General features: G+C 48.2%; 1 protein-coding gene across 1 annotated transcript in view; it reads right to left on the bottom strand.

The window, feature by feature from the left end:
* Window positions 1–13,959, bottom strand: part of BRAP (BRCA1 associated protein) — a 50,639-nt gene that overhangs the window by 2,005 nt on the left and 34,675 nt on the right. The window contains exon 11 of the mRNA XM_015413236.1: window positions 24–127. Within this exon, the coding sequence (XP_015268722.1) occupies window positions 24–127 (104 nt within the window). The remainder of the gene's footprint in view (window positions 1–23; window positions 128–13,959) is intronic.

Here is a 13,959-nt window from a genome sequence, read left to right as displayed (position 1 = left end):
GGGAAAGAACGGGGCAGACGTACTTCCTTTCGAGCGACTGTCTCTCCTTCAGCAGCTCGTTCAGCCTGCGGTCCAGGGCGTCACACTTCTCGATGGTCTCTTTAAATTTGGTTTTCATGTTGTTGATCTGTTAGGAAACAAAGAGGTTTTTTTTTCAAGCATGCCAAAGTCCAAATCCACATTTTCGTTACAAGAGCTGAGTTTCCCGGAGTCGATCCACAGACTTTGGACACTTCCTGCGTGGGGTGGGGGGGGGCTGAAAGAGGAACATGAGGACTGGGGGAGGGGGAGATGCCACGAGAAATGAACGTTTGGGTCCCGACCAGATGAAACTCGGCTTCCAAAGGCAACTGACTAAGGCTGCCCTGGCCACGCCCTGAGGAACAAATGGAATCTTCCCCTTTGTGGTGAAATAATTAGGCGGGAACCAGTGTTCCCTCTAAGCTGAGTGAGTGTGAGCTAGCTCGCAGTTTTTTTAGACTCCGGCTCACACATTCTTGTCTTCGCTCAGGAAGGACGGCTGCAGAGAGAAAACCAATCTGTGCAGCAGCCAAATCGCTCGCTCACAACTTTAATGCCAGTGGCTCACAAAGTGGCATTTTTGCTCACAGGACTCCACAGCTTAGAGCAGTGGTGGCGAACCTATGGCACGGGTGCCAGAGGCAGCACTCAGAGCCCTCTCTGTGGGCACGCGTGCCATCGCCCCAGCCAGGCCCAGACCATCATTAAAGTGTCGAATTCTCTGCCAAATAATGTTAAGTCAATGAAAGCATTTGGGATTGCTTTCCTTACTTTGTTTGGTTCATCTTAAGTTAATGTAGGAGTTGTTTTTTCTAAAGTAAAACCTCGGTATTCAGGTTAAATTGTCGTGTTGGCACTTTGCGATCAATAAGTGGGTTTTGGGTTGCAGTTTGGGCACGCGGTCTCTAAAAGGTTCGCCATCACTGGCTTAGAGGGAGCCTTGGTTGCCATACGTCAGAGCTGTGACTTGATAACACTTTCCACCATCAGAACAAAGCGGGATTTTTGCTCACAGGACTCCACAGCTTAGAGGGAGTTATTGGAGGGAACCCTGACCTGGGTAGCCCAAGCCAGGCCGATCTTGTCCGATCTCAGAAGCTAAGCAGGGTTGACGCTCGCTGGGGTTTGGAAGGGAGAACTGCAAGGAATACCAGGGCTGTGACCCAGAGGCAGGCAATGGCAAGCCGCCTCTGAACATCTCCTGAAGACCCCATAAGGGGTCGCCATCAATGCTCCCTCTAAACTGTGGAGTCTTGTGGGCAGAATTTCTACTTTGTGAGCTACTGGCATGGAAGTGGTGAGCGAGCAATTTGGCTGCTGCATCGGTTAGTTTTGCTCCGGAGCTCTCCTTCCTGAGCTGAGACAAAAATGGGGGAGCCGGAGGCTAAAAAAACCTGTGAGCTAGCTCACACCGACTCAGCTTAGAGGGAACACTGGTCGCCATACGTCAGAGCTGTGACTTGACAACACTTTCCACCATCAGAACTAGAAGGGAAGAGCCAGCGGCGCATTCCTCAGGCGTTACTCACTGGACTGAGCTTCATGGCGCTCGGAAGGCTACCAAGACGACACAGCCAGAAATTCTGGTTCTGAACTAAAAACAGTAGATTAGAGGTTCCTAAACTTATTTGGCCTACCCCTCCCTTTTCAGAAAAAACATTACTCAGTGCCCCCCCGGACATCTACGTTCAAGAGGTGGACAAAAAGATGCAGTTTGTGGATCTGCACCTGGATCGTTCCAGCGCCCCCGAGGGGGTGGTACTGCCCACTTTGGGACCCAGTGCAATAGATTAATTTGATAGCCTGTAGAAGCAGGTAACACCACTGCTTTACCCTCTGCAGCTCACATACGGCAACCAATCTAAATTTCATTCCAAAGTGCTAATCAGGACTAAACTTTGCAAAAACCAGAGCAAAGATAAGCCCACGGCACAAACGCCTGTCAAGCCTACCCCCAATTTTCTTGCCATTTAGAGGGCTCACAGGGGCGTGTGCAAATCAAAGCAATATTCTCACAGAGGGGGCTCCGTTCAGCAGTTCTGCTTTAGAATACTTCGTTCCAAAAATTAATATTTAACCTCAGGCTTGCTGCCGACAGAAGTGAATACAGATAACTTTGCTGGTGCACAGAAAGCGCTGTTCCTCTTGGAATTCCTGCCCCATCATTTAAAAAAAACAACAACAACCCTCTGCATTTGGGGAGTTTTGCTACAGTAAGCACTAGAGCCACATGACCTGATCTATTGACACACGTTTGCAGAAGCACACAGAGCAAACAAAAGAAGGAGAAATCCAGCTCCCTGGGGCAAGCAACGTATAGCTTCCTCTGCAAAGAAGCCCCACTGGCCAAGGGGGTCTGACTAGAGATGTAAAAGTTCCGGAAATTTTGAAGCTCAGAAAAAACCCCGGGTTTTTCCCGTTTCCCCCCGGGGGAAAACGGAAATTTTCGGAAAAATTGAAAAAAATGCTACATTCACATTTCTTTTGTCTTTTCTAGACTGAAAGTCATTCTGTTACTTTAGGAACATAAAATATGACTATGGATATTTTTACTTGGCATGAAATTATCACAACTAGCCTATTAAAAATATAGTGTATCCAAACAATTATTTCAAACAGAATACTCACCCACATGCAAAAACAAAACTGAAACCTTTTTTATTTTCTTCTGACAATCGCACCTCCTAAAGGAAGAAATGCATCTTGTTCTTGCATTGGAGAGTTCAGTTTGTAACCTAGGACTTGCTTGTCCTCAGTGCACAGAAATTAGATCAATCTGATACCATAGAAATGATTTGGAAAATATTTGAACACCTTGTCTTAAAATATTTTATTCATCATGTTAAAATAAAACGTTCCATAATCAATTTTTTTTCTTTTCTTTTTTCAATTTTTCCCATTTTTCGGGAAAAAACAAAAAGGCTTCAGGGAAAAATGGAAAAAAACCGTTCCCCCCCCCTGAATTTTTCCGGGTTTTTTTCTGGGCCTTCAAATCTCTAGGTTCCGCCAGGCCTTTGGTTGAGGCAGCGGACTTCAAGGAACACCGGCCTCCCCTGCCTCAACGACTCCACGGCAAATAATGGCTCAAGCCCCACCCCCACCTTCCTGAGTAGATATCAATTCCCTGCCTACCATTTTTCTTCTCACCTTGACACAGAGAGTACTCCATCTTTCTGTGTTATACCTCTGAGGATGCCAGTCACAGCTGCTGGCGAAACGTCCGGTCCTACAACGCCAAGACCACGGGCCATGCAGCCTGGAAAATCTACGATGACTGATGTTACATTTTGGTGCCAGGAGTGGCAGAGCTATTCCATCAGAGCGATCCACCACCCTCCCTGGCATAAACTCAGTGTATGCTAGAATATTACTAACTGCCGAGCTGCCTGTCAGGTAATTTTAATTAGTTATTTAAATCTTAAATGGTTGGAATTGATGCTTTTAATGATTCAATGTTTTTATGGAACTGCTCAACTGCTGATATGTTATGAGCCACCCTGAGCCTCAAAATAAATACACCTTGAAATAAATAAATAAGGGAGCTGCCAAAACAGGCAGAGCTGGGTAATGTCCCAGCTGCTCCACCCCATGGAGGAAAAGCAGAAGTGTGTGGGGGGCACAGAGAGGAGAGAGAGCTTGCTTTCAGCCCAGGAACATTTACGCAAACATTTCCCCATATATTTAGTTTCGTGTAGTGGCTTGGAGCCCAGACTCTAATCTGGGAGAACCAGGTTTGAGTCCCCATTCCTCCACATGCAGCTGCTGGTGTGACCTTGGGTCAGTCAAAAGTTCTGTCAGAGCTGTTCTTGAAAAAGAGCAGTTTCTGTCAGAGCTCTCTCAGCCCCCACCTACCTCCCAGGGTGTCTGTTGTGGAGAGGGGAAGGGGAAGGGGAAGGAGATTGTAAGCCGCTCTGAGACACCTTTGGGTAGTGAAGGGCGGGGTATAAATCCAATCTCTTCTCCTTCTTCTTCCTCTGGAGGCACAACAACAGGGCACAGAGGCCGAGGCCTCAGAGCCAGTTTGGTGTAGTGGTTAAGTGGGCGGACTCTAATCTGGGAGAGCCGGGTTGAGTCCCCACTCCTTCACTTGCACCTGCTGGATGACCTTGGGCAAGCCGTAGTTCTGACAAGAGAGAGCTGTTCTTGAAAAACAGCAGTTTCTGTCAGAGCTCTCTCAGCCCCGCCTACCTCACGGGGCGTCTGTTGTGGGGAGGGGAAGGGGAAGGAGATTGTAAGCTGGTCTGAGACTCCTCTGAGTAGTGAAGGGCGGGGTATGAATCCAATCTCTTCTTCTTCTTCCTCGTGACTCCTTTCTTCTCATGATGTGATCAAAGTACAAAGTACAAAAGCTTCCATGAAGAAGAGGAGGAGGAGGAGGAGGAGATTGGATTTATACCTTCACTACCCAAAGGAGTCTCAGAGCGGCTTACAAACTCCTTTCTCTTCCCCTCCCACAGCAGGCACCCTGTGATGTAGGTGGGGCTGAGAGAGCGCTTTCTGCTCCTGAGAGAACAGCTCTGAGAGAACTTGTGACTGACCCTAGATCCCCCAGCTGGCTGCATGTGGAGGAGTGGGGAACCAAACCCAGTTCTCCCAGATTAGAGTCCACGCTCCTAACCACGACACCAAACGGACTCTCATTTTTGCTGAAAGATGCCAGAAGGAGAAGATACCCCCAAGAGCCCAAGCCCAATCAAGCATCCCACAAACAATGCTCCCTCTAAGCTGTGGAGTCTTGTGAGCAAAAATTCTACTTTGTGAGCTCCTGGCATTAAAATTCTGAGCGAGCGATTTGGCTACTGCATAGATTAGTTTGCGCCATCCTTCCTGAGCTAAGACAAAAATGTGTGAGCCTTTGGTGTCGTGGTTAAGTGTGTGGACTCTAATCTGGGAGAGCCAGGTTTGATTCCCTACTCCTCCACTTGCACCTGCTGGATGAACTTGGGCAAGCCGTAGTACTGATAAGAGCTGTCCTTGAAAAAAGAGCAGTTTCTGCCAGAGCTCTCTCAGCCCCACCTGCCTCACAGGTTGTCTGTTGTGGGGAGGGGAAGGGAAAGGAGATTGTAAGTCGCTCTGAGACTCCCTTGGGTAGTGAAGGGCGGGGTATAAATCCAATCTCTTCTTCTTCTTCTCCTTTTTCTCCCCTTATGAGCGCGCGCCACTTTGAGCAGATGACACAGGTGGTGCATTTATTTACTTTGCATATACCACCCTTTCCTCCCCAACGGGGTCCCACAGTGGCTTCCAACATTCTCCCCTGCTTCAGTTTAACCTCACAACAACCTTGCAAGGTTAAAATTAAGGCTGGGAGAAGGTGACAGTCCCAAGGTCACCCATCAGCCTTCAATGGCAAGATTGGCGTTTTGAACTCAGGTCTCACAGATCCAAGTCCAAAACACTGAGCCATTACACCACACGGGCATACGTGAGCACTTGAAAAAGGAAGCAGCCCTCTTGCCTTCAGAACAATGTTCTCAAATGCAAAACCCTGGCATATTTAATCAGCAAGGCAATCGATGCCAGGGCCTTCTCGGTGGCGGCTCCATACTGCTGGAATGAGCTCCCAGAAAAGATCAGGGCCCTGCGGGATCTTCTACAGTTCCGCAGGGCCTGCAAGACGGAACTCTTCCACCAAGCTTTCAACTAAGGAGCCACCTTCACACCAACTATCGTAGCTATAAGATCCTGGCCCTTAATTTTGACATCTGGCCTGTGCTGCCGTGTGACTTGGGAAGATCACTGAGCTAAAAAACTGTCTGTATGCATTCTCCAGCACGCCATCTTAAGTAACTAATGAAATATTGCCAGCACTTTACGATTTATGATCTTACTTGTAATTGAATTGTTTAAATGATTTTATGTGGATGTTAATGGTTTCTATGTACCAACCAATGTCAGCCGCCCTGAGCCTGCTCGCAGGGAGGGCGGGGTACAAATTAAATAAATAATTGGGTGATAGCCTTATTAGTATTAATGAAAGAGCTTCACACTCACGTAGCACCTGCAGCATTTAAAGGATTCACATAGTCTTTCACCACCCCCATCCGTCACGTCAGCATCGCCACACCCAATAATGCCCCTATAGAAATCAAATGGTGCGACCTCATTTGGAATACTGTGTGCAGTTCTGGTCACCACACCTTAAAAAGAATATAGACAGGTTGCTTACCTGTAACTGGTGATCTTCGAGTGGTCATCTGTGCATTCACACCCTTGGGATACTCTGCGCCTGCGCTGACCTTCTCGGTACCGATAGCTAGCAAAAGGGATTTTCGCGCCTCTCCCAGGTCACGCGCCGGCTCCACTGCGCATGACCAAGGAGGGGCACGCAGATCCCGCCAGTTCCTTCTGACCGCCGCCCAACAGCCTTCAAAGAACAAGATGAAGGGCCGAGAGCAGAGGGGAAGGAGGGCGGGTGGTGTGAATGCACAGATGACCACTCGAAGATCACCAGTTACAGGTAAGCAACCTGTCTATCTTCTTCGTGGTCTCTGTGCATCACACCCTTGGGAGAATAGCAAGCAATAACTCTTACCTGGAGGAGGGGCCGAGGCCCTACACCTGCGCCGTCTGCAAAATAGACCGACCCAACGCCACACGACGAGTAGACCGGACATCAAGGGCATAATGCTTCACGAAGGTGAGCGGAGTAGCCCAAGTCGCAGCGTTGCAGATGTCCTCCAATGGCATCCCTCTCAGGAAAGCTGTGGAAGCCGCCACCGCCCTTGTAGAGTGGGCGCGAAGTTGACCTGGAAGAGGTCTCTTAGCCAAAGCGTAACATAGCTTGATTACTTCCACAATCCACCTGGACAGCGTCTGGGAAGAGATCTTCTTCCCTAGGGAGGGCATACTGTGAGCAACAAACAAGGCTGGAGACTGACGAAAAGACTTGGTCCTGCCCAAATAGAACAGCAACGCCCTCTTAACATCCAGAGAGTGCAATTTCCGTTCCTCTTCATTGGCAGGAGACGGGAAAAATGACGGCAAAACTATATCTGAACGTAGATGAAACTCCGAAACGACTTTCGGTAAGAAGGAGATGTCCAAAGACAACGACACCCCATGAGGGGAAAAAATCAAGTATGGTGGATCACACCTTAAAGCAGACAACTCACTGACTCGACGAGCAGAAGTAATGGCCACCAGAAACGCAGTCTTGAGCGATAACAACTTTAGAGAGCAAGTGGCCAGTGGTTCGAAGGGTTTTCCCATCAAAAACCGCAAAACTAAAGCCAAATCCCAGGCCGGAGTCGGAGAACGACGGGGAGGGTACAGGCGAATAAGACCTTTACAAAACTGTTTCGTCTGAGGATGCGAGAAAACTGAAAACCCATCAATAGATGGATGAAAAGCTGACACCGCAGCTAAATACACCTTAACTGAAGAAAAACTGAGTCCCAAGTCCATTCTGGACAAAATAAACGCAAAAATAGACCTCAAATCCACTGGCGGAGGAGGTAAATTGGAAGAACTCAAGTACTGTAGGAATAAATCCCACTTCTTTGCGTAAGACGTCCTAGTAGACAGTTTACGACAATTCAACAGGACCTCATTGATACGGTCATCCATCACTGAAAGCGTATTTCCCATAGAGTCAACTTGAGACTCAGAGGATCGTAGTGAAGGACCTGGCCTTCCTGAGCTTGGAGGAGATCCAACTCCTGCGGGAAGTGTACGAAGGATCCCTTGGCTAACCGCAGCAGTGTCGGAAACCACACCTGCCGAGGCCACCAGGGGGCTACCAGGAGACAATGGGGCTTGTCCTGTTGTATTTTCACAAGCACCCTGTGGAGCAGCGGAATCGGAGGAAATAGGTATAGAAAGTCGTGAGCCCACGACATCAACAGACCGTCCCCCATTGACAGAGGGTCCAACCCCGCTCTGGAGCAAAACCTGGGACACTTCTTGTTCAATCGAGTTGCAAAAACATCGATGTGGGGATGTCCCAGATGTTGAAAAAGAGGAAGGAGATACTTTGAGTTCAACTCCCATTCGTGGTCCGATGCTCCCCCTCTGCTCAGGAAATCCGCTTGTTGGTTCAAAGTTCCTGGCAGATGGGCAGCTTGGAGAGTGATGTTCCAATGAAGGCACTCTTCCCATATGTCCATAGCTAGCCTGCAAAGGGACCTGGACACGGTCCCGCCCTGGCGATTGATATAAGCCATCGCAGTTGTGTTGTCCGTAAAAATCAACACAGCTTTTCCTACAACCTGTCTGAGTAAGGATCTGAGGGCAAATTTTACGGCCAGCAGTTCCAGATAGTTGATATGATGACTCTTCCAAAGGGGTTGCCATGGAGCACCCACACAAGTGTCGTCTGTATGAGCACCCCAACCCCACAGGGAGGCATCTGTGGTGATGGACATTACGGGAACGATCGGTTGGAACGGTGCACCCGCCAACAGATTGGTGTCCACGAGCCACCACTGCAGGGAGACGAGGACCTGCGGAGGCACTACCAGTTGAAGGCTCGGAGGATGGATGGAAGGGCGAAATTTCTTTAGAAACCACAGCTGCAACGGGCGCATGCGAAGGCGTGCATATTCGATCACGGAAGTGGTGGCTGCCATGAGACCCAAGATCCGCTGAATGTGGACCGCTGATGTCACGTTGGACTGGAACAAACGTTGAATTTCCAGACGAATGGTATCTGCCCGTTGGCGAGGAAGGTACGCCCGAGTGGCTAGGGAGTCTATGACAGCTCCTATGAACTGCACGCGAGTTGCAGGTTGCAGCATGGATTTCTGTAAATTCACCAGAATTCCAAGGGAGGATAGGACCGACAATGTGATGGTGATGTGCTGAAGGAGACATTCTCTTGAATCTGCCACCATCAACCAGTCGTCTATATACGGAAAGATCTGAATGCCCTGAAGGCGAAGATGAGCGACGACAACCACCATTACCTTCGTAAAAACCCTGGGGGCGGTAGAGAGCCCGAATGGAAGGGCTTTGAATTGGTAATGGTCCTCCCCGACTGCGAATCTGAGGAACTTTCTGTGACGAGGATGGATGGAGACGTGAAAATAAGCGTCTTTGAGATCTAAAGTGACCATCCAAGTCCCTGGAGACAGGAGTGGTAAAATGCTTTGCAACGTGGTCATGCGAAACTTTCTGTAAATGATGAACCGATTGAGAAAACGAAGGTCCATGATTGGACGAAGTCCTCCGTCCTTCTTGGGGACCGTGAAATATTTGGAATAAATCCCGCGGCAACAATCCGCCATCGGGACTTTCTCTATAGCGTTTTTTTGTGTCAGCGATTGTACCTCCTGTAGCAGGGCAGGAGACGCCGGGGTTCTGATAAAACGGGAGATTTTGGGAGTCAGAGAAAACTCTATGAGATAGCCATCTCTTATTATAGAGTGCACCCATTTGTCCGTAGAAATGGCGAGCCATGCGTGCAGGAAGGGTGCAAGGCGAGTCTGAGCAGTAAGGTTGAAGTCAAAGTCCCTGTTTGGGATTCTTAGGGAATTTCGACTTATAGGCACCGGACGATTGTCCCTTATTTTTCGGGGGAAAAGACCGTGACTGAGAGGGAGGTCTTTGCCATTGATCCGTAGGTGATTTGTTGTACGGTTGCCTGGTCGACCAAGGTTGCCTAGGCCACTGCTTGGATTTCGAGTATTTGGTCGTGGGGGAGATCCCCAAACTCTTGGACGTCTTGATACTCTTATCCATTTCCTGCAGAACCGTGTCAGTGGTGGAGCTAAACAATCCAGAACCTTCAAAGGGAAGGTCTTCCACCGAGGATCTGGTGTCATATGGCAATGATGAAGAGCGGAGCCAGGCATGTCTGCGTAACGCTACAGAGGTTGCTAGAGTCTTACTAGCGGATTCCAGGGAATGCTTGGCAGCACTAATTTGGTGTCTAGCCAAGACCATCCCTTCATTCTGAATCCTTTTAATCTGAGGTTGGCACTCTTTGGGCACGTGCGGGAGGAAATCATTCAAACGCTTCCATAAATTGAATTGATAACGGCCCATGCAGGCGGCATAGTTCGCCGTTTTAATGCCCATTGCACCGACAGTGTAGAATTTTCTACCAACCGAATCCAACTTTTTTCCTTCTTTGTCTGATGGAGTAGAGTGGCTCGCTTTTCCTTTCGTGGACGAGGAAACGACCAAAGAATTGGGCTTAGGATGTGTGTATAAAAACTCAGCCCCTGATTCCTGGACCTTGTACATGTGATCCAGACGCTTATTAGAGACATTAATGGAGGCTGGACGAGTCCAAAAGTCCTTGGTAGTTTGCAAGAGAACTTTTGTCATTGGTAGAGCCACGGAGGGCGAAGTGTTAGAGTGCATAATGTCAAAAACGTTATCATCCACAAAACTGGCAACGAGAGTAGGAGTCATAGATAGATCTAATGCCATGCGTTGAATAAAATCTCCATAAGACTTAACATCCTCTGATGGAGAAATAGGTAAATCCGCTTCCACATCTTGCGAGGTGGGCTGTGCATCTACATCCTCGATATGTTCAGAAAAGCCATCTGAATCGGAGGATACATTGGATGGTTCTGGAGATGATTCGAGTAATTCAGGTTGAGACGGTGCCGGTGTGTTAATCGGGGGCACAACCGGGTCTGGTGGATGCGTCGGTATCGACTGCTTCGATACCGATGGTCGATCTTGAAAGCGCGAAATGCGGGATGACACCGACTGACGATCCCATTCAGGTGGGGGTGGTATCGGGAGTGCCCAAGGGTATGGGTATCGATTCCCGTACAAATAATGCCATTGCCTCTCATCCCAAGTCAGGGGAGGAGAAGTTGGTCGGTGCCGATCCTCGACTCCACGTTCTGGGGAGGCATGAGAGGATTGACGGCTCGACATATCAGATTGCGACTGATTTGTCTGTTGAGTAAGGTCGATGTCGAGATCCGAACCGATCGGGTGAGGTTCTTGCGTGGGATCTCGACCCTGACTAGCCGAAACCTTATGGACTTTGGGTTTGTCCGTTTTAGGTTTCTTCGACTGCTGTGAGTCTTTGCCCTGCTTCCGGATCTTGGAAGGTACGGGGTGGTCCTTTATCGGCGTCGATCGTTTCGGTGCCGAAGCATCGATTGCGACCGTCGACGTCGATGATCCCGGAACGGGAGGACAAGTGTCCGCAGCCAAGGTGGACATCGAGGCGTGCCCGGACGTGTCCAACGGTGAAGAGGACTGTGGAGATAGTGCCTTCTCCATCAGGGCCAAGTGTAGACGAGCTGCCCTGTTTTTTCTCGTCTGGTTCGAAAACTTTCGGCAATGTCTGCACTTAGAGACACAGTGCGACTCCCCTAAACAAACGAGGCAAAGCGAGTGCCCGTCGGTGGGGGATATTTTAAGGCCGCAAGTCCTACACCGTTTGAAACAACCCCACCGCGGGGCCATAGGCCAGCGGGAGGGGAACGTAAATAAAGAACAAACACCGAAAGAAAAATGCTAACTACAAAAATAAAGAAAAAGAAACTAACTAAACGTAAGTTTAGCAAAAAAAGTTTGGTACTTAGCAGACCGAGGCAGAAGGCGTCCTACCAGCGCGGCGGTCAGAAGAGAACTGGCGGGATCTGCGTGCCCCTCCTTGGTCATGCGCAGTGGAGCCGGCGCGTGACCTGGGAGAGGCGCGAAAATCCCTTTTGCTAGCTATCGGTACCGAGAAGGTCAGCGCAGGCGCAGAGTATCCCAAGGGTGTGATGCACAGAGACCACGAAGAAGATATGTTGATTAGCAGAAACATGGGCTGACAATTTTTATTAGGGAATATAGAAGAAGGATGCACTGAAGTCATGGTCCAAATTAGGCACCTAAGAGGCAGATATTTACCCTTAGGTTTATAAGATTATGCATGGGAAAGAGCAGGTAGGGAAAGAGGTACTTTTCTCCCTTTCTCACAATATAAGAACTCGTGGGCATGAAATTGCTGAGCGATCAGGTTAGAACGGATAGAAGGAAGTCCTTCTTCACCCAAAGAGTGGTTAACACCTGGAATTCACTGCCACAGGAAGTGGTGGCAGCTACAAGCATGGACAGCTTCAAAAGGGAATTAGATAAGCATATGGAGCAGAGGTGAACAGTGGGAGGGCTTCTAATGTCCTGGCCCCACTGGTGGACCTCCTGATGGCACCTGGTATTTCTGGCCACTGTGTGACACAGAGTGTTGGACTGGATGGGCCTTTGGCCTGATCCAACATTGGCGTCTCTTATGTTCTTATGTTCACCCCTCTTGCCGCATTCGTAAAACCTCTGCTTCCATTCCTGGGTGCTCCGTTCACAATCCACTAACCTTCTTAACGGAACTTCCACTCCCTTGGACGGCACAGAACTCCCAATATTCAAACAGGCTTCTTTGCCCCATTTTAATTTCTCTTTTATTTATGATCATCCGTTAAACTCTCCTCCCCCTTCCTACTTATCAATTGTCCTGCTCCAAGGTTGGTTTAAAGCATTTATTAAATAGATGTGGCCTCCCCCTTATACAAGAGTCGATGGCTGAGTAGTTTTCTAATTTGATAATCCCTCTCCATCGCAGAGCCTTTAGGCTGGCTAGGTTCAATTTATTTCCTTCGGCTGTTTTGGCAGGTAGATACAAGGGCACCCCTTATAAGGACAGAGTTTGCACCTGCTTCTATAATGAACCCGACTCTGTGCAACATATCCTTCTTCGTTGCTCCCAATACGCTTTCTTACGTCATCCCTTGATTCACCCTCTTTTGGCTTCTGTAAGGACTGTTGATAATGAGTTTAACTTCTTGCTTTCTGATAAATCCCCTGAAATCACTGCATCTGTAGCTGAGTTTCTCTCACTTGAATGGAAGCGAAGGGCAAGTTTTTTTAACATTTAGTTTTTAATGTATGGTTTTATATTGGGATATGACATTCCGAACTGTTTGTGACCTTTTTTACCTCTATTACTGTGGTATGAAGCCACAGTTTTATCTTGTTTTTATTTTTTTGTAACACCAATGCTACGCCAATAAAGGTCGATGATGGAATAGATCTGCTTTTCATATTTTACAACAAATAAATTACTTCTAAATCATGAAAAAACAAAAATACTTGGTTCCCCCCCCAAAAAAAAACTTGGAAACCATGCAAATGGACAATTGCAGGCAAACCAATTGAACAAGTCAAACATTTTAGATATTTAGGCTTCCACTACAAGTATAACGCAGCCTGGTCAGTGCAACAAAATTCAGCAGTCAGTAAGGCTAACGTCAATGCTTCTACCATTTCCCGTTTTTTTTACGCCAGAGGCAAGAGGTTTATACCAGCTGCATTAAAAATCTTCAAGGCCAAAGTAATCCCACAACTCATGTATGGTATTCTAATATGGATAAGTGCACTTAATAACGCCATCGAATGTGTCCAACCCAAATTTCTCAAAAGATCATGGGAATGCCGCGCTGTGTACCTTATGCAGCTCTGTGTTTGGAAACTGGGTTAAATTCTGTGGAATCTGGTGCGTGGCTTACGACAGTAAAATACTGGCTACGAGGCTGAGTTGCAGGGTCTCAAGGGGATCCGGGAAGAATTCACCCCAAGGGGCTCCCTCCCCAAAATCCAGGGTGCCTATAAAAATAACCAAAATGGAATGCAGAAAGATCTCTGTGGCAGAAAATCCCAGAATGCTCCCCGGCGAGTCCGATTCTCCCCAGGATGCAAAGCAAAGTTCTTTGCATCAGAACTCTACCAGTGGGGAGGACTTTGCAAGTGCCGGACTATCCTGCCTTGGCACGGAGCAGCACCTTTAAAGAGAAAGCTCCCCAAGGGAACCACAGACATCCACGCTCCGGGAAAAGGGGTAGGGTCCCAAGGATTTTTTTCTTTGCCTGTTCAATAAATGCTGATATTTTGTTATCACACACACACACAAAAGTAAAATACTGGCTACGTCTACATGACAACGTAGACCGAGGGAGCCTTATACAGCAAATGCTTACAGAGTCAAAT

This window comes from Gekko japonicus, unplaced genomic scaffold, assembly GCF_001447785.1.
Source record: "Gekko japonicus isolate JY-2015 unplaced genomic scaffold, Gekko_japonicus_V1.1 scaffold10, whole genome shotgun sequence".
In the NCBI taxonomy this organism is placed as follows: Eukaryota; Metazoa; Chordata; class Lepidosauria; order Squamata; family Gekkonidae; genus Gekko; species Gekko japonicus.
Note: the sequence above shows the minus strand (reverse complement) of the source record. Positions and strands in the feature narration are given on the sequence as shown.